We start from the raw sequence: 20456 nt of genomic DNA, 5'->3' as shown, positions 1-20456 counted from the left end.
TTTAAAATATAAGTTGGATCATACTATATACACATCTTTTTTACTTTATGTGGAAACCTTTTCATTCCACTGTACAAAGATCTACATTAAACTTTAAAAATTTTTTTAAATTTATTTTAGAAAGAGAGAGCACACAAGCTGGGGAGGGGCAGAAAGAGAGGGAAACAGAGAATCCCAAGCAGGTTCCTCACTGTCAGTTCAGAACCCACTGTGGGGCTTGAACTCCTGAACCATAAGATCATGACCTGAGCCAAAATCAAAAGTCAGATGCTTAACAAACTGAACCACCTAAACACCCCTAGATCTGTATTAACCTTTTAAATGTCTGCATCATATTCTATGTTATAAAAGTAGCCAGCTATTTTAATCTACCTCCAACTTGTAACCTTTATGAGAGTTCCTTTTTTCTTCTTCTTCTTTTTTTAAATATAAGCAGGATTACAATGAATATTTTACATCTTCTTGGTCACCATGGTTCTGGTATGTTGGATTTTTTCTGTTCCCAGACCTCACTAAATCCTTCCCACCCAGGGATTTTGTCTTTACGGTTCCCTGTGCAAGGAACATCTACTTTGGCTTTAGACTGGGTGCACCCCCCTTCATCATTTACATTCCACCCATGTGTTTTTTTATTGGAGAGATTTTTTTCCTGACAATCCCATTTAAAGAACCACCACCCCCCTTCAAACCAAGTGACTTTTAATCATATTGCCCTGTTTATTTTCTTCATCATACTTTCCACTGTCAACAAATATTTTATTTCTTCACTCTTGGTTTTTAGGGGTGGTAATCAACCATGGTGTCTCCTTATTCCTGGTCTGAAGAAATAGAGAAATAAACCAAGAAATCAGGTAAAAATTTAAAAAAATATATATTTTATTAGTGATGTTTATTGAAAAACATGATCTATATCTTTAACAAAATGTCTCTCCAAATTAAAATCACAATCATTAGCCCATTCCCACCTCTAAACAGGACAGTACATATTCCTGCAGGCTTTAACCTGAAGGAGTAGAAATGTATATGGCCAAAAATGAGAGCAGAGAAAGGGCATCCTCACTTCCTGTTTCCTGTTCTGCAAATCATATAGAGAGCAGTGTTTCCATCTGGGGGAGAGAGATTTCTCCCCTAAATGGAAACATGAGGAATAGATTACAAATACACCACCTGACATCTTCGCTACTTGTATCTCTTTCAGAATGTGTCTACTTTTGTGTCTACTCTGTTCTTCCAGAGCTTGAAACAGGCCAGAACAGATGATGTACTCAAGGAGTATGTGTTAATGGATTGTTGAAATATAAATTTAAACTGTATAAACTATTCACATATTCCATTTTCAAAGTTCGTAACTTGTAATACTTAGTATTGCTGACCATGTGGGAGAGAAACACAATTCTCCCACAGTCAGAGGGAGAAATCGGTATGTTTTTCCTGCAGGTAAGCTGATCATAGGTATCACAAGCTTTCAAATGTCTCTAACATCCGCAATTTGAATTTTAGAATATGTCCTAAAGAAATAACCGTGAATATAGACAGAACTTCAGTTTGAAAGAGTATTTATCTCAATGCTGATAAACATAAGAGAAATAAGAACCAAAAATTTTTCAACAATAAGAAATTAAATAAATTATAATAGAATATGCATTAGTTTTAAATAATATCTGTAAAATATTATTTTAACACATGAAAAATGTTCATTATATTAAGGGAAGAGGGTAGTTGAAAAAGTCTATACAATATAATCCTGATTTTAAAATGTGAATTTGAGGATCTAAATTTTTACAAAGAGAGCAATGAAATTATTTTGAAAGTTCTGTTGGATTTGAAACTACTGCCTAATTAGAAAGTAAAGATAGGTCTCAGGCTGTTTCCGGGAAAAATGTGAAGAGAGTGTAAAGGGACAGCATCAGGTCACATGGTTTCTCAGCATAACATAACCACGTGGCAGTTCCATGACCATTTCTCCCTCTGGACAACCCTAGCCACCTCCCAGGAGGAGCTCCCTGGAAAGAAATATCCAACCAATGCTCCACCTATCCCCACTCCCTGTGACCTGCCCAGAACACATCAAAACAGCAGTGGGCAGTCAGCATGGTAACAGGTGTAGAAGATCTGAGGGGAGTTAATGGCCATAGGAATTGCCAAAGCAGCAAAGACATCCTGATGACAAACAATTCTGTCACACTAGAAAATAAGCTCTGAGATTTGTCTCTGTCTTAAGTTATGGAAGGGAAAGGAGAAAACACCCAAAGAAAATACAATTACAAGATAGCTATTAATGTAAAATCATTTTCCCTTTTGAGTTTCATTCTTGAAAAAGCTGCAAAAATGTTATCATATTTACCTGAATTTAGGATATGTACATGTGTTCATTGCATGCAGCCAAAGAATTCTTTCACTTGTGCCCAAATTTCAGCATCTAATGGTCATAAAGTAGTAAATAAAACTCTCAGAATAAAACCACAAACACCGGAGATGGAAAAGAGCTACCAGAAGATGTTTGTAGGGAGTATGAGCTGAAAACGAGGGGCTTACAAAGTTTTAAAGATATCATAAAATTGAGAATTTACTTAGAAGGCACTTCAAATCTGAAATAAATAGGTAGAAAAGCATGTGTGAAGGTAAAAGGATAAGTAAGCAACATATATAAAGAAAAGGACCCTAATCACTTCATATCTTGGACCAAGAAGACAAGCAAACTTAGGAGACAAAATACCTCCAGTGCAGATGTTCCATCTGGGTTGTCTCACTTCTAACTCTAGTAATAATCAAGACTCGCACCCTTGAAGGGAAGCCAGAACACCTGAATCCTCCAAAACAACATATGTTTGCATGTGTGTATGTGTGTGTGTGTGTGTGTGTGTGTGTGTGTGTGTGTGTATGCTCTTAGGTGCAGTATATGATGTATCATGTTGTAATATTACCTATAACAAATTATATACATATATATCCTGCCATTCCATTGATACAAGGGGAATTTTCTGGTTTATATGAGCACACTGTTTTTTAACATATCTAAAGATAAATGACCGTAAATCCACCCAGAGTAGTATATTTCAAAATGCTCATTCTGTAACATTTAGTAATATTCTGTGTCTTGATTGTCCTGGAACTCTGATCTTCTGGTTGTGAACATGATTTGTCTGTCTCTGCCATAGGAGCATGGGAAGCAACCAGACATGGGTCACAGAAGTCACCTTGCTGGGATTCCAGGTTTATCCAGCACTGGAGTTTTTTCTCTTTGGACTTTTCTGTCTCTTCTATACCCTCACTCTTCTGGGGAATGGGGTCATCTTAGGGCTTATCTGCTTAGACTCTAGACTGCACACCCCCATGTACTTCTTCCTCTCCCATCTGGCCATCATTGATATGTCCTATGCTTCCAACAATGTACCCAAGATGCTGGCAAATCTTTTGACTCAGAGAAGAACCATATCCTTTGTTCCTTGCATTATGCAGACTTTTTTGTATCTAGCTTTTGCTCATGCAGAGTGCCTGATTTTGGTCGTGATGTCCTACGATAGGTTTGTGGCGATCTGCAATCCCCTACATTACACTGTCATCATGAGCTGGAGAGTGTGCACAGTCCTGGCCATCACTTCCTGGGTGTTTAGCTTCCTCCTGGCCCTCATCCATTTAATTCTCATCCTGAGGCTGCCCTTCTGTGGACCTCATGAAATCAATCACTTCTTCTGCGAAATCCTATCTGTCCTCAAGCTGGCCTGCGCTGACACCTGGCTCAACCAAGTTGTCATTTTTGCAGCCTGTGTATTTATCTTACTAGGGCCCCTCTGCCTGGTGCTGGTGTCCTACACGCGCATCCTGTTCACCATCCTGAGGATCCAGTCTGGGGAGGGCCGCAGAAAGGCCTTCTCCACCTGCTCCTCCCACCTCTGCGTGGTGGGGCTCTTCTTTGGAAGCGCCATTGTCATGTATATGACCCCCAAATCCCGCCACCCCGAGGAGCAACAGAAGATCCTCTCCTTGTTTTACAGCCTTTTCAACCCTATGCTGAACCCACTGATCTACAGCCTGAGGAACACAGAGGTCAAGGGTGCCCTGAGGAGAACGCTGTACAAACAGAGGCACGTATGAAGGATACCAAAAACCAACATGGGGAAAGGCATTTTGCTCCCAATGAAATCTGGCAGGTGGCATTTTCACCTTGTGCTATAATAAATACCACATTAACATAGAATCTTTTAGACTTAAATATACAACCTGAAGCCATGTAGACTTTAGAAAATAAAATAGATGAATGTCTTCGTGACCATTGGTAGGCAAAGATTATTAGAGATGATGCAAAAAGCACAAGACATAATGTTTGCAAAATTGACAAATATTAGACCTTTTCAGAATCATTCTGATTTTCAATATTCCTGTGAAGAAAGCAAGCCACATACCAAGTGTTTTGTACATTTTAAATGCAATGGTGAGTCAAGTACGACCACATGAGGAGACAGAGATATATTAGGAAAGCAAAAAGTTTGTTGTCCTCACAGGTTCTGGAAAAGGAGGCAGGATCCCAGGGACATGTAGGAAAGACACCAGGGTGGTCAGAAGGCAGAAGACAGGAGCAAGAGAAGGTTTACATCACTGCCTTTATGTACATTTCCACAGAAAACAACCAATAAAGGGTGTATAAGAACAATAAAGGGTGTATAAGAACCCTTTTGTGGGTTCCTACAAAAGGCAAATCTTTGCCATGTAAAGAAAGGGCATCACCATGCAGGCAGGGTGGTGGTGGAGACTGCAGACCCTTTTGACAGCCTCTGTACAGCATGACAAAGCTCACGAATTTCTAAGATGTATCAAATTCATCAGCTGGGAGGAAAAGGAACTGTTTGGAATAACGGAGTGTCCTCATCAATATATAATGATACACAATAAAAACTAGTTTCAGTACAAGACTTTAAACTGAGATAGGGTAACTGGTTTTGTCTTCAACTGACTGGAACTGAGAAATCAGTGAATCTTGGCTAATTATAATGACACCTGTCATGATAACCTGGTAAATGGACAAGGGCCAAACCTGTTGGAATGTCATAGCAAATACGACTATAATTCTTACATACCTCTGATATGTTCTGTAATGAAACTGAATTGTACCATGACTATGCTCTGCTGTGAGGTAACATTGACATTATTGCTAAAATTCAGCTACATTATGTAAATAAGTGACATGACAATGCTGGTATTGATGACCAAATGTATTGGGAGATCCAGTTAAATCTTTCACAAGTTGTCATATCAATGGAAAATGGCTGGTCTTAGGCAGAACTTGATTTAACTAACCCACAGCTCATTTCTATGCTAAATAGCTCTGCACAAGGTTATTACAAGGTATGAACAACATAGCTCCAAGGAGAACAAGTGATCAAATTAGTACCAAAAATGTGAAAATGTATGTCATGGCTTTATAGGCTATAGATGTTTCTTTGAGTCTGTGCCTAATCTCCACTGGCTCCTCCAAATATGGGCCATATTCATGTTATTGCTTCATCTATTATTTTAAGTAAAACATTGCTGTCTGTACCTGTTACCTAAGTGCTCTTCTAAAAGTAGATGCTGAGAAAAATATGGTCATTGTGCTGTAAGAGCACCAGGCCAAGGGCCAGGTGTGTGCACTGTGCAAAAAAGGGTTCTCTTAAACTCATATAAATTAGGAATTAAAAGGAACTTTAAAATATGCTGGTCTTGTCACTTAGCATGAGACACAGAAATGGAAATTGTGTCCCTGTGAGTTTAGTGTCAGAATTACTTTGATTACCTGGGGAGGGAGTCCTGGAGGTGTATGTGGCAGATAATAAAGAGAGTCACAGGATAGCACCTGTCTGAGGAAAGGTACAGGATCTAGAAAATGAAGGCACTGCTCTGTGATTAAGAGAAGAGACTGGGTGGTGGGATCCTCAAGATGGCCCCCTGAGGAGCCTGCCCCTCTTTTTTAATCAAGGGCTAATCTGGGCTCTGCTGTGAAGATGTTTTGCAAAACCAATTGATCTTAAACTCTGGAGGTTATGTTGGTGGGCCTAATCAGGTCTGGTGAGCTTTCCAAAAGCAGGGTATTTTCCCATCTAACAGCAGAGGAGGAAGTCAGGAGATCTCAAGTGTGAGGATGGAGGGCGCCCTGGGTGAGGACTGCAGGAGGACTACAGACCCCGCCACATCTTTGAATTTAGCCTGTGAGACAGAAACAGAGAATCCGACACCAGAACTTCTGACCCAGAGAAACTGAGAGATAACACTTGTGGCCTAGGGTTTTTTTTGTTGTTAATGTGTCTGGGTGTTTTTTTTTTTTACATTGTGTGTGTGTGAGAGAGTGTGTGTGTGTGTGTATATGAATGTGTATATATATGTATATATAATTTTTAACTTTTTTTAATTCCAATATAATTAACATACAGTGTTATGTGAGCCTCAGGTGTACAACATAGTGATTCAGCAATTCTATACATTGTTCAGTGCTCATCATAAGAGTACTCTTAATCCCCTTCCCATGTTTTCCCATTCCCACAGCCACCTCCCTTCTGGTAACTGCCAGTTTGTTCTCTATAGTTCAGAGTCTGTTTTTTTGTGTGTGTCTCTTTTCCTTTCTTCGTTTGTTTTGTTTCTTAAATTTCACATATGAGTGAAATCAAATGGTGGTATTTATCTTTCTCTGCCTGATTTATTTCACTTAGCATTATAGTTCTACAACCATCCATGTTGGTACAAATGAAAATATTTTTTTTAATGGCTGAGTAATATTCCAGTGTGTGTGTGTGTGTGTGTGTGTGTGTGTGTGTGTATATATATATATATATATATATATATATATATATATACCATATGTGTGCTGTTTTAAGCTGCTACGTTTGTGTTCATTTGTGGCAACAACAAGAGAAAACTATAAAACCATTGGTATCAGGTAAGATTCATTTGTTTCCATCTCTGACCCTTTCTAGATTGGCAATCTACCAATTAGTTTAGTGGTACTCTAATATATGGTTTCCAGACCTCTTTGAACTCTTAAAAATTACCAAGGACTGAAAGACATTTTTATGTGGTTGTATCTCTTTTTTATTTAAACATAATTTATTGTCAAGTTAGCTAACAACAGAGTTCACAGTGTGCTCTTGACTTCAGGGATAGATTCCCATGATTCATGGCTTACATACAACACCTAGTGCTCATCCCAACAAGTGCCCTCCTCAATGCTCATCATCCATTTTCCCCATCCCCTGCCCGCTCCCCATCAACCCTTAGTTTGTTCTTTGTATTTAAGAGTCTTTTATGGTTTGCCTTCTCTCTGTTTGAAACTATTTTTTCCCCTTCCCTTTCCCCATAGTCTTCTGTTAAGTTTCTCAAATTCCACATGTGACTGAAAACATATGGTGTCTGTCTTTCTCTGACTGACTTCTTTCACTTAGCATAATACTCTCCAGTTCCATCCATGTTGTTGCATAATGACAGGATTTCATTCTTTCTCACTGCCAAGTAGTATTCCATTGTATATATAAACCACATATTCTTTATTTATTCATCAGTTGTTGGACCTTTGGTCTCTTTCCATAATTTGGCTATTGTTGAAAGTGCTGCTATAAACATTGGGGTAAATGTGCTCCTATGAATCAGCACTCCTGTATCCTTTGGATAAATTCCTAGTAGTGCTATTGCTGGGTCGTAGGGTAATTCAGTCTTTAATTTTTTGAGGAACCTCCACACTGTTTTCCAGAGTGGCTGCACCAGTTTGCATTCCCACCAACAGTATAGGAGGGTTCCTGTTTCTCCACAACCTCTCCAACATCTGTTGTCTCCTGAGTTATGAATTTAAGCCACTCTGACTGGTGTGAGGTGGTATCTCATTATGGTTTTAATTTGTATTTTCCTGATGATGAGTGATGTTGAGCATCTTTTCATGTGCCTATCAGCCATCTGGGGATGTCTTTGGGAAAGTGTCTACTCATGGCTTTTGCCCAATTCTTCACTGGATTATTTGGTTTTTGGGGTGTTGAGTTTGGTGAATTCTTTATAGGTTTTGGATACTAACCCTTTATCTGACATGTCACTTGCAAATATCTTTTCCCATTCCATCGGTTGCCTTTTAGTTTTACTGATTGTTTCCTTTGCAGTGCACAAGCTTTTTACCTTGATGAGGTCCCAATAGTTCATTTTTGCTTTTATTTCCCTTGCCTTTAGAGATGTGTCAAGCAAGCAGTTGCTGTGGCTGAGGTCAAAGAGGTTGTTTCCTGTTTTCTCCTCTAGGGTTTTGATAGTTTCCTGCTCACATTTAGGTCTTTCATCCATTTCGAGTTTATTTTTGTGTATGGTGTAAGAAAGTGGTCCAGTTTCATTCTTCTCCATGTTGCTGTCCAGTTCTCCCAGCACCATTTGCTAAAGAGACTGTCTTTTTTCCATTAGATACTCTTTCCTGCTTTGTCAAAGATTAGTTGGCCATACATTTGTGGGTCCAATTCTGGGTTCTATATCCTATTCCATTGGTCTATGTGTCTATTTCTGTGCCAATACCATACTGTCTTGATGATTACAGCTTTGTAGTAGAGGCTAAAGTCTGGGACTGTGATGCCTCCCGCTTTGGTTTTCTTTTCCAACATTACTTTTGCTATTTGGGGTCTTTTGTGGTTCCATACAAATTTTAGGATTGTTTATTCTAGCTCTGAGAAGAATGCCCGTGCAATTTTGATTGGGATCACCCTGAATGTGTAGATTGCTTTGAGTAATATTGACATTTTAACAATATTTCTTCTTCCAATCCATGAGCATGGAATGTTTTTCTTTGCGTCTTCTTCAATTTCCTTCATAAGTTTTCTATAGTTTTCAGCATACAGATCTTTTACATCTTTGGTCAGGTTTATTCCTAGGTATTTTATGGTTCTTGGTGCAATTATGAATGGGATCAATTTCTTGATTTCTCTTTCTGTTGCTCCATTATTGGTATGTAGAAATGCAACAGATTTCTGTATACTGATTTTGTATCCTGTGACTTTGCTGAATTCATCTATCAGTTCTAGCAGCTTTTTGTGTAGTCTTTTGGGCTTTCCATGTAAAGCATTATGTCATCTGCAAAAAGTGAAAGTTTGACTTCTTTCTCATTTTATTTCATTTTATTGTCTGATTGCTGAGGCTAGGACTTCCAGCATTATGTTAAACAACAGTGGTGAGAGTGGACATCCCTATTGTGTTCCTGATCTCAGGAGGAAAGTTCTCAGTTTTTCACAATGGAGGATGATATTAGCTGTGGGCTTTTCGTATATGGCTTTTATGATGTTAAGGTATGTCCCTTCTATCCCGACTTTCTTGAGGGTTTTTATTAAGAAAGGATGCTGAATTTTGTCAAATGCTTTTTCTGCATCAATTGACAAGATCATATGGTTCTTATCCTTTCTTCTATTAATGTGATATATCATATTTATTGACTTGTAAATATTGAACCAGCCCTGTAGCCCAGGAATGAATCCCACTTGATCATGGTGAATAATTCTTTTAATATATTGTTGAATTTGATTTGCCAGTAACTTGTTGAGAAGTTTTGCATCCATATTCATCAGGAATACTGGCCTGTAATCCTCCTTTTTAGTGGGGTCTCTGTCTGGTTTGGGAATCAAGGTAATGCTGGCTTCATAGAATGAGTCGGGAAGGTTTCCTTCTGTTTTTATATTTTGGAGCAACTTGAAAAGGATAGGTATTACCTCTGCTTTAAATGTCTGGTAGAATTCTTATTTGTTGGCAGATTTTTGATAACTGATTCCATTTCTTTGCTGGTTATATGTTCAAATTTTCTATTCCCATTTGAGTTTTGGTAATGTGTGAGTATCTAGGAATTTTTCCATTTCTTCCAGGTTGTCTAGTTTGTTGGCATATAATTTTTCATAGTATTCTCTAATAATTGTATTTCTGTGATGTTTGTTGGCATCTCTCCTCTTTCATTTGTGATTTTATCAATTTGGGTTTTCTCTCTTTTCTTTTTGAGAACACTTGTTTATTTTTTCAAAATACCATCTCTTTGATTCATTGATCTGTTCTACTGTTATTTATTTATTTATTTATTTATTTGGATTCTATACTGTTTATTTCTGCTCTAATCTTTATTATTTCTCTTCTGTTGGCTTTGGGGTTTCTTTGCTATTCTTCTAGTTCCTTTAGGTGTGAAGTTAGGTTTTGTATTTGTGATTTTTCCTGTTTCTTGAGATAGGCCTGGATTGCAATGTATTTTCCTCTTAGGACTGCCTTTGCTACATCCCAAAGGGTTTGGACTGTCATGTTTTTATTTTCATTTGCTTCCATATATTTTTTAATTTCTTCTTTAATTGCCTGGTTGACCCATTCATTCTTTAGTAGGCTGTTATTTAGCCTCCATGCATTTGGAGGATTACCAAATTTTTTCTTGTGGTTGATTTCAAGTTTCATAGTATTGTGATTTGAAAATACACATGGTATGATCTCAATTCTTTTATATTTATTGAGGTCTCACTGCTTTGTGACCCAGTATGTGATCTGTCTTGGAGAATTTTCCATGTGCACTCAAGAAGAATGTGTATTCTGCTGCTTTTGGATGGAAAGTTCTGAATATATCTGTCAAATCCATCTGGTCCAGTGTATCATTCAAGGCCATTGTTTCTTTATTGATTTTCTGCTTAAATGAACTTTCCATTGTTGTAAGTGAAGTATTAAAGCCCCCTGAAATTACTATATTCTTATCAATAAGATTGCTTATGTTCATGATTAATTGATTTACATATTTGGGGATTTCAAGTTGGGGGCATAAACATTTAGAATTGTTAGCTCTTCTTGACGGATGGATCTTGTAATTATGATATAATGCCCTTCTTCATCTCTTCTTACAGCCTTTAGTTTAAAATCTCATGTGTCTGATAGAAATATGGCTACTCCAGCTTTCTTTTGACTTCCAGTAGCATGATATGTGGTTCTCCATCCCCTCACTTTCAATCTGAATGTATCTTCGGGTCTAAATTGAGTCTCTTGTAAACAGCATATAGATTGATCTTATTTTTTTTCTTTTTTAAATCCATTCTGATACCCTATGTCTTTTGATTGGGGAAGTTAGTCCATTTACATTCAGAGTTACTATTGAAAGATATGGACTTCGTGTCGTAGAAATCCATAGAAATCTGTACATTTCATTCTTGTAGTGATGTCTCTGGTCCTTTGTAGTCTTTGCAGCATTCCACTCACAGAACTCCCCTTAGGATGTCTTACAGGGCTGGTTTAGTGGTCATGAACTCCTTCAGTTTTTGTTTGTCTGGGAAACCTTTATCTCTCCTTCTATTCTAAATGACAGCCTTGCTGGATAAAGGATTCTTGGCTGCATATTTTTCTATTCAGCACAGTGAGTATTTCCTGCCACTCCCTTCTGGCCTGCCAAGTTTCAGTGGACAGGTCTGATACTACCCTTATATGTTTACCCTTGAAGGTTAAGGCCAATTTGTCCCTAGCTGCTTTTAGAATTCTCTCTTTATCTTTGTATTTTGCCAGTTGCACTATGATATGCCATGGTGAAGACCTATTCTTGTTACATCGGAAGGGAGTTCTCTGTGCCTCCTGGATTGGGATGTCTGCTTCCTTTCCCGGATTAGGTAACTTCTCAGCTATAATTTATTCAAGTAAACCTTCTGCCCACTCCCCTTCTTCTTCTGGAACTCCTATGATACAGATATTATCACGTTTCATTGAGTCACTTAGTTCTATAATTCACCCCTCATTGGTCTAGTATTTTCTTACCTCTTTTTTTCTTGGCTTCATCATTTCCCATAATTTTATCTTCTGTTTCACTTATTCTCTCCTCCGCTTCTTCCACCCTTGCTGTCACTGCGTTTAGTTTATTTTGCACCTCATTTACAACATTTCTTAATTCATCATGAGTATTTCTTAGGTCCTTGATCTCTGCAGCAATAGATTCTCTGCTGTCTTCTATGCTTTTTTCAAGCCCCGCTATTAGTCGTATGACTATTATTCTAAACTCTTAATCAGATATATTGCTTATATCTGTTTTGAGCAATTCTCTAGCTGTCATTTCTTCCTAGAATTTCTTTTGAAGAGAATTCTTCCATTTCATCATTTAGGCTAGTTTTCTGTCTTTTATGTGTTTTAATAGATTGTTATGTGTCCTGCACCTGTGAGCACTACTATATTAAAAAGGGGTCATACACTGTCCAGGGCCTGGCCCTTCAGGAGGTGTTTTTGGGGTGTGTTGCATGCTTTCTTCTGTTGTGATTCTCGTTGCTTTATCTCCCTACTCATAGTGATGGTTCGGACCTTCCACCAGGTGTGCTGTGATTTGTTCATTGAAGTAGCCCTGGAAAAAATTCTAAAAAGGGGGTGGTGGAGAAAGAAGTCTTATCCCATACAAAGAGAGAAATGACAGGGATGGGGGAAAAGAAAGGAAAAAAATTGACCAGGAAGAGAATCAGAGAAACTATGTGGCTTAATTCAGAGAGAGAGGGGGGTGGGGAATAAAGAATAAGGAGACACAGAAGAGGTATAAAAAGAATAGATTAAAAATGTCTACTTACACAAACCAACAACCAGAATAACCAGAATAGAGAAGGGAAGAAATAAAAGGAAGAAAAGGAAGTAGAAAACAGAAAAAAAAAAAACCATACATATATATAAAATAAGAATTGACTGAGAATCAAATCAGAAAATGCAAAACCGCTGGACCCATATCTGATGGTGCCTTGGAACCAGTAGCTGCTGTGGTCTGGAGGAGGGACTGTCTGGTTCTGTCAGTGTCAGTCTTGCTCTGTTAGATACACAGTTTCTAGGCACGGAGGGGTGGTTTGTTGTAGGCGGGTCCCACCTCCACTGTGGGCCCTTTGTCTGTTCCCTGAAGCCCCACCTTGTTGGTGATGGGGAGAAAAAGAGTGACACCCCAGTCTCTCCTCCCTGGACTGGGTGACCCAAACCATTCTGTTCAGGCCATCCTCACAATGCTGCATGGGTAGAGTGGGCCAGTTTGTCTCGCTCCACAGTTTCCCATGCCTTTCAGGTGCTCAGCTGGGATCCAAACCCTGATCTCTTAAAGGATCCCACTCTTCGCACTCAGTTCTGGGATACTGCCACTCTGGCAGCCAGTCGACAAAGGGCCTCTACCTGGTGTGCACCTGCAGGGTCTTTTGTCCTTCAAGCAGTTATGTGCCTTCTTCCCACAGCACTCAAGGAAGGGGACTGCTCTCTCCAACTGCACCTCAGCTGGTGACTGAGCCCAGGGCTGACTCCCCTCCTCCCCAGGTGTGTGCGCACAGCAGTCAGCCCCAGTCCAGAGAAAGCCCCGCAACCCTGGATGGAGTTAGAAATTGGTTCTTTCTCTGTTTTTTTCCATTCCCTGCTCTGTGGTTTTCCTATTGTCCAAATACAATCCTACACTTCCACACCTCTTTCTCTTCCTTTTGTCTCTCTGTTCTATGGATAAACACCACCTGTTGTATCTCTCTCAGTTTTCAATCATACGATTGTGTGACAGAGGTTTCTGTCACTCTATAGCCCCAATTCCTGGAATTCCAAGTCTTCTAGCCTCAGTACTGCTGTATTTGAGGGAACATCAGGTCCCCCTACTTCTCCACCGTGCTGACTCTCCTCCATGTGGTTGTATTTCTTTTTGGTTGTTATTTTAATATTTTTAAAAAAAATTTTTAATGTTAATTTTTATTTTGGAGAGAAAGAGAGAGTGTGAGTGGTGAGGTGGGGGGAGGCAGAGAGAGAGGGAGACACACATTCTGAAGCAGGCTCCAGGCTCTGAGCTGTCAACACAGGGCCTGAAATTTCTCGATATGTATCATATTGGAAATCAAAACTGAGAATTCATTAAATATTTTCATTCATTTAGAAATATTTCCATTACATATTAATATAATGTATTTTTATATAAATATTTTATAAAGCAAAAATAATCAGTAAAAGGAGTAACTATGTTTTACATTTTTGAAAAAAATTTTAAATGTTGGCTTAAGCAAGGACAGGTGAATTTTATATTTCTTCTGCACTCTGTCTCATGCAGTATCACATGCCATGCTGCTTCTGGAATAGTCCATGGCACACTCTTGAGAGAGGGAGGTTGAAAAAGTAAAAAAGTCTAAATATAATTATGATAACAGTTTTGATCATATGGACCCTTTGAGGTTCTCCAAGATTTCCCCCTCCCAGTCCCTGGACCACACTTAGAGAATCAATAATTTAGTATATTCAAACTTCAGTCTCCACACCCATAAAATGGTAATGCTGATCAGATTACACCATGTAATCAATATAGAGCATTTGGCACATTTTCTGAAATAAGAGACAGGCTCAATACTTGTTGCTTATGTATGTTAGAAGCCTTCCTCATTTGGATTTATCAACCCTTACTGCAGCTAGAGATTCATCTTGGCTTGGGGGATCTATTCTCTCTCAGGGTGGTACAGGCTCCCTGGGAATCTACTTCTCAAGTATCTAGAAGTTCCATTCTCTCAGATGCTTCGATAGGGATTGTGGAGAAGCATGACTTCATAAAACCGTAATAAATTTTTAGAGTTTGGGTACTGTAATTGTGGTATTTGTCTCACATTTATAACCCTTGAGACATTTGAAAGTTTGTGTAGAAACAGTGTGATGTCCACATCTGCCCTGTTTGTACCCCAGAATTTTCCTTCGAGGCCAATCACATGCAATCTTAACTCTACCCCAGAGGATTTCCCTCCCCACCTTTTTTCTTATGATTCTTCTGGGAATTTGAATCCTCAGTAGAAATGCAAGAATGTTTTATGTTCATCTGATTCTAAAATAAAACCTATTCTCTTGGGGTTCTTTGAAGAGACTTCAGCAAGTCTAGTGAGTGACTCCTTCTATACCTGGGATTTAATCCTCTGAAAGCTACTAAGGGAACAGGACACTGCACCCATGTTAGAGGTACATTTCTCACCTCTGTGAAATTTATTCTAGATCAAAGTAGATTCTTGTGAGAAAACCCAGTGCTAACATGTTCTTATGCAGAAGGGATGAATTTATGCTGGGAGGTGATTTTCAGTACGGGTAGTTGATAAAGGACAGGCTATGTGGACAAGAATGACATTCCTGGGTGATCCTGCCTCCTGACTCCCATTGTGCACTGTAGGTAGATGCAATCAGCATCTGAATGTTTCCTTCCCCGACATTAGGGACCTCTGCCTACTGAGTAGTGGTCAGGGCATCCTTGAACTTCCCCACCACCTCTCACCATTTCCTACCAATGGAACTGTAACTCAGTGCTGGTAGGCAGAGCTAGCATGACTGTCTCCGTGTGAGGGGGCTCAGAGAATGAGAAGCCTTATATTGAAGTATTGTCTCTGAATAAAGCTCTGCAATGGCCAAATTAATGAAAGGACTTTTTATATTACCTACCCTAAATGAAGCTATTGATGTCCAGAGAAACCTGTCTCAATGGAAAAGAAAATTCTAGTAACAGTAAGTCTTTGCTCAAACACTGTAAGATGTAAGTTTGCTGTATCATTATATCTTTTTGAACTATCCCAGGTTATCACCCTGTTGTGACAATTATAAGACTTAAAGATCATTGTATTGTATGTTCATGTCTTTCTTATCACAAAAGAGGGAAGAATGAGTGCCAGCATTCCTGGAGAGGATTGAAGAAATAGAATATAGTTCCCTTGATCACAACACATTCTGAGGGGAACCTAGGCATGGCTCAGTTGGTTGAGTCTCCTACTCTTGATTTTGGCTCAGGTCATGATCCCAGGGCCCTGGAATCAAGCTCTGTGTTGGATTCCATGATGAGCATGCAGCTGCTTAATATTCTCTCTCTCTCTCTCTCTCTCTCTCTCTCTCTCTCTCTCTCCCTTTCTCCCCCCCCCTCCTTCTCTCCCTCTTTCCCGTCCCCTGCTTGTACTCTCTCTCTCTCTCTCTCTCTCTTTAAAATAAAGAAAAAAATACTGGTGTACAGGACTGCCTAGAGAGCACTGCTCATACAACCATGCAAAGCTTTTCTTGAGTTGCTATTGTTTCATTTACTCCATCAGGGAGGTGAAATTTCAAGCATCATTATTGGGACATTTTCTTCTCTATTTCAGTACTCTAACTGCTAAAGAGTTTTAACCTACTTTCAATTTTGTTTTTATGTTGTTCATTTTTTAAGAGCAAACTGAAAATAATGGTAATTAAAATAAGAATAAAAAGATATACACAATCACACACAAAAGTGACTAGACTAAAAAGTTCATAAACAAGTGTTCCTACTGAATAGCAATAGATCGATTACCTTCAACAATATTTTTATCTTTTATGTTAGAGATTAAATGTGTTTCAGACATGGCTCATCGTATCCAACTCTGTAGATTTTACAATATTGATGTTGTCTCCAACTTTACATAATACAGGTATATTCTTTAATTGTGGCAAAATCAATGTCACAAACTTCACGCACATATGCATAGAATCCTCCCACATGCGATCATATTCATGGAGGTGAAAGAATCTATGATTTTGTCTCTGTTTCATTTTCCAGTGATCATACTCTAACTTCTGTGAACTTCTCTAATGAAGGAGAAACCATGTCTTTGTCAAAAGAAACTGGCAAGTAGAAGATACACAGTACATCCATTTTTTTTAACTAAAATGACAGTCATCCATCTAACATTTCCTGAGTGCCTGTTTTATCTAGAATTTACTAGTCATTTGAAATGTAAAGATGTACAGGACATATTACAGGCCCATAAGATTTATCATTTGGTGAAAGGGAATGTCTGTTCAAATACACGACATTTGGATTTTATCTTGAGGATTATCCATGTCTTCATAGTGCGGATATTACTCTTTTAACTGTTAATATTGGCCAATTCCATACAGTTAATAGGTACCTGAAGAGCCTCCTCACGTGAATCTACTCTGATTCTCAAGAGTAGCAAAGACCCTTTTTATCAGCTGTCTTATAATTAGTCTCCTTAATAGGGCCGAGAGAAGATCAAGTAGGCTGTCACCATTCTCTTTGCAGTGACAAGTGAAAACTGCAATAAAATGGTTCAAATGAGGAGAATGACCCCAGGGCAACATCCCATCAGGATTACACAATGAGGGTAGTGATGCACATAGTTTGTAACCACGCTAATATTTTTGAATGACCCATATGCATTTTCCAGCCCAATATACACTAGCCCAGTAACTTACATTCACCCAAGCCGGGTATCCTCTAAAGGCATAGATGATAATTCTCAGTGTTTTATAATGTACTGAATTCATCCTACTCTCAGAAAAAAAAATACATAAACGTAGAGAAAAAGAGAATAAGGCAAATATGAAAGAGGTATTAAAATTTGTTGAATCTGTGTAAAGGAATATGGGAGTTTTTGTATAATTCTTGACCCTTTTCTGTGAGTTTAAACTTCTTTCACATTAATAGTTCAAATCAGGGGTGCCTGGGAGGCTCAGTCAGTGGAGCAGCAGACTCTTAATCTCAGGGCTGTGATTTCATGCCACCTGTTGGTGTGGAGCCTCCTTAAAAAAAAGTTGAAATAAAAAAGGTACCCAATTTGCTTCCCCTGTCAAGTAGGAACAAGGATACAAGATTTCTCTGAGCTCGTTTTGAGCTAAGTAACTCCAATTTTTGTCCATTCTCCACCTATGACCTTTTCTCACACTTCAGTCCTTGACAAACTGTCATTAAGAAATGGGAAGCAACCAGTCATGGGTCACAGAATTCATCTTGGTGGGATTCCAGCTCCGTGCAGAGATGGAAGTGCTCCTCTTCTGGATCTTTTCCCTGTTCTACATCTTTAGCTTGTTGGCAAATGGCATGATCTTGGGACTCATCTGTCTGGACTCGAGACTACACACCCCCATGTACTTCTTCCTCTCCCACCTGGCCATCATTGACATTTCCTATGCATCCAATAATGTCCCCAAGATGTTGGCAAACTTAGTGAATCAGAAGAGAGCCATCTCCTTTGTTTCATGCATAATGCAGACATTTTTGTATTTGGGTTTTGCTGCTACGGAGTGCCTGATCTTGGTGGCGATGTCTTATGATAGGTTTGTGGCAATCTGCCACCCCCTCCAGTATACTGTCATCATGAGCTGGAGACTGTGCCTGGTCCTGGCTGCCACTTCCTGGTCATGTGGATTTATTCTGGCTCTGGTACATGCAATTCTCCTTCTACGGTTGCCCTTCTGTGGACCCCGGGAAGTGAATCACCTCTTCTGTGAAATCCTATCTGTCCTCAAGTTGGCCTGTGCTGACACATGGATCAACCAATTGGTTATCCTTGCTGCCTGTATGTTTGTCTTAGTTGGGCCCCTCAGTTTAATGCTAATCTCCTACATGTGCATCCTCTGGGCCATCCTTAAAATCCAGTCTGGGGAAGGCCGCAGAAAGGCCTTCTCCACCTGTTCGTCCCATCTCTGTGTGGTTGGACTCTTCTTTGGCATAGCCATGGTCGTTTATATGGTCCCAGATTCCAAACAACGAGAAGAGCAAGAGAAAATATTATCCCTTTTTCATAGTCTTTTTAACCCAATGCTGAACCCTCTCATTTACAGCCTGAGGAACGCTCAGGTAAAGGCTTCTTTGTATAGAGCACTGAAGAAAAGGTCCATGTGAAATATAGATAGAATGTTGTTTGGGGGTTTCCTTTTAAATTATGCAGTTTGCTGAAGCAAAAATTCAGATAGGTTCCCACTTGGAAGTTTGAATTAAACGTGGTAACTGTCCATCTTCTAGCTCTAAAAATAGGGCAAAATTCCATGGAAAAGCGTATCTTCTGAAACCGAGAGACTGTGTTAGTATTTGGGACATCTAAATTATCAGACTATTTAGTCTTTCTTTGGAAAAACATTAAATTTCTTTATCTTTTTAAGCCAGGAATATTCACGTATGGAGAAAAATTTAAATGTAAACCCGACATCATTGCATGACTCTGGCTGATGTATTTAGACATATGTGACTTTTTATCACCTTGTGGTAGCTGGACACAGTACAGAAAATTAATGCCATAAGAAAGAACTTCCACAGATCTGAGATTCCAATACAGAAAACATTGCGGAGTGATAGGACTCTGACTCACCAATTGTGAGTCTGATGAAGGAAGAGTTTAGAGAAATGCTAAATTCCTTGATGGAATAATTTAGGAGTAAAGGGGAAAATGTTAAGGGAAGAGTTTATCCAACGAGAAACTATGTAAAAAAAAATCCTAAAATATATTTAATGCTTCGGATTTGGTTCAATAAAGGAAATTCATCAGTAAATGTGTAAATGGTTCTAGAGGTAAGGGTTTTGAGTGTTGCTCAAACATTATGTTTATTCTTGGGTTATAATGATTTCTTTTTTAAAAACAATTTCTAATAAGAGAAGATTGAATCACCTGTTGAAGTTCTTGAAATTGTTCCCACCAATATTTTTCATAATTATTGAACCAACTTGTCAGAAGATGGTTTGGGGTCGCACCAAATATCAGGAGATAGCTATGACATACCTAACATCATCTTTCTTTCACGGCGGCAGAAGTTTCTCTGGATTTACAAGATTTGAACAACTGTCTTCATGATGCTAATGTTGATAAAATAAATAAGAGCTGCTTTTTTTTAAATGATTCAATATTTGCAGATATTGCAAAATGATCACCACAGTAAGTCTAGCTAAATTGGTCACTATACATAGTTACAGTTTTTTTTTCATGTAATGACAACTTTTAAGGTGTACTCTTTTAAGAGCAACTTTCAAATATGTAATACAGTATTCATAACTCTAGTTACTTTGCTCTGCATACATCCCCACATTTTCTTTATTTTATAACTGGAAGTTTGTATCTCTTGACCCTCTTCACCCATTTCACCTATTCCCCACACCCTGGCCTCTGGCAATCACCAGTCGTTCTCTGTATCTATGAGCTAGTTTTGTCTTACTTCCCTTCCTTTCCTCTTCCCTTTCCTTCCTCTCTTCTTCCCTTCCCAGCTCCCCATATAAGTGAGATCATATGGTATTTGTCTTTCCCTATCTGGCTTATTTCACTAGCATAATGCCCTCAAGATCCATCCAGGTTGTCACAAATGGCAAGGTTTCCTTCTTTTTTATGTCTGAATAGTATTTCATTGACCACATTTTTAAATCCATTGTTCCATCAATGGACATTTAGGTTGTTTCCATGTCTTGGCTGTTGTGAATACTGCTGCAATGAATATGGGGGTGCAGATATCTTTTTGGGTGATTTCATTTCCTTTGGATGAATACCCAGGAATGAAATGGCTGAATCAAATGGTAGTTCTATTTTTGAATTTTTTGAGGAACTTCCATAACTGTCTTCCACAGTGGCTGCACCAATTTACATTCCCACCAACAGAGCACAAGTGTTCCCTTCTCTCTGCATCCTCACCAACACATGTAATCCTTGTCTGTTTGATGATAGCCATTCTAACAGATGTGAGGTGATATCTCAATGTGTTTTTGATGATGATGAATGATGTTGAGCACTTTTTCATGT

At 38.8% G+C, this 20456-nt stretch overlaps 2 protein-coding genes across 2 annotated transcripts; both read left to right on the top strand.

Annotated features, from left to right (window-relative positions):
* The first annotated feature begins 3162 nt into the window (after positions 1–3162).
* On the top strand, positions 3163–4174 carry LOC106980734 (olfactory receptor 2A14-like). The gene has a single exon (XM_015078807.3). It carries the CDS (start codon positions 3163–3165, stop codon positions 4093–4095), a length of 933 nt encoding a protein of 310 aa, XP_014934293.2. The 3' UTR covers positions 4096–4174.
* Positions 4175–17650: 13476 nt separating this feature from the next.
* Positions 17651–18580, top strand: LOC106980753 (olfactory receptor 2A2-like). The gene has a single exon (XM_015078824.1). The coding sequence runs from the start codon at positions 17651–17653 to the stop codon at positions 18578–18580; it is 930 nt and encodes a 309-aa protein (XP_014934310.1).
* Positions 18581–20456: the final 1876 nt, after the last annotated feature.

The sequence above is a fragment of the Acinonyx jubatus genome, chromosome A2 (assembly GCF_027475565.1).
Source record: "Acinonyx jubatus isolate Ajub_Pintada_27869175 chromosome A2, VMU_Ajub_asm_v1.0, whole genome shotgun sequence".
NCBI classification, from domain to species: domain Eukaryota; kingdom Metazoa; phylum Chordata; class Mammalia; order Carnivora; family Felidae; genus Acinonyx; species Acinonyx jubatus.
The sequence above is the reverse complement of the archived record's forward strand: the minus strand, read 5'-3'. Positions and strand labels throughout refer to the sequence as shown.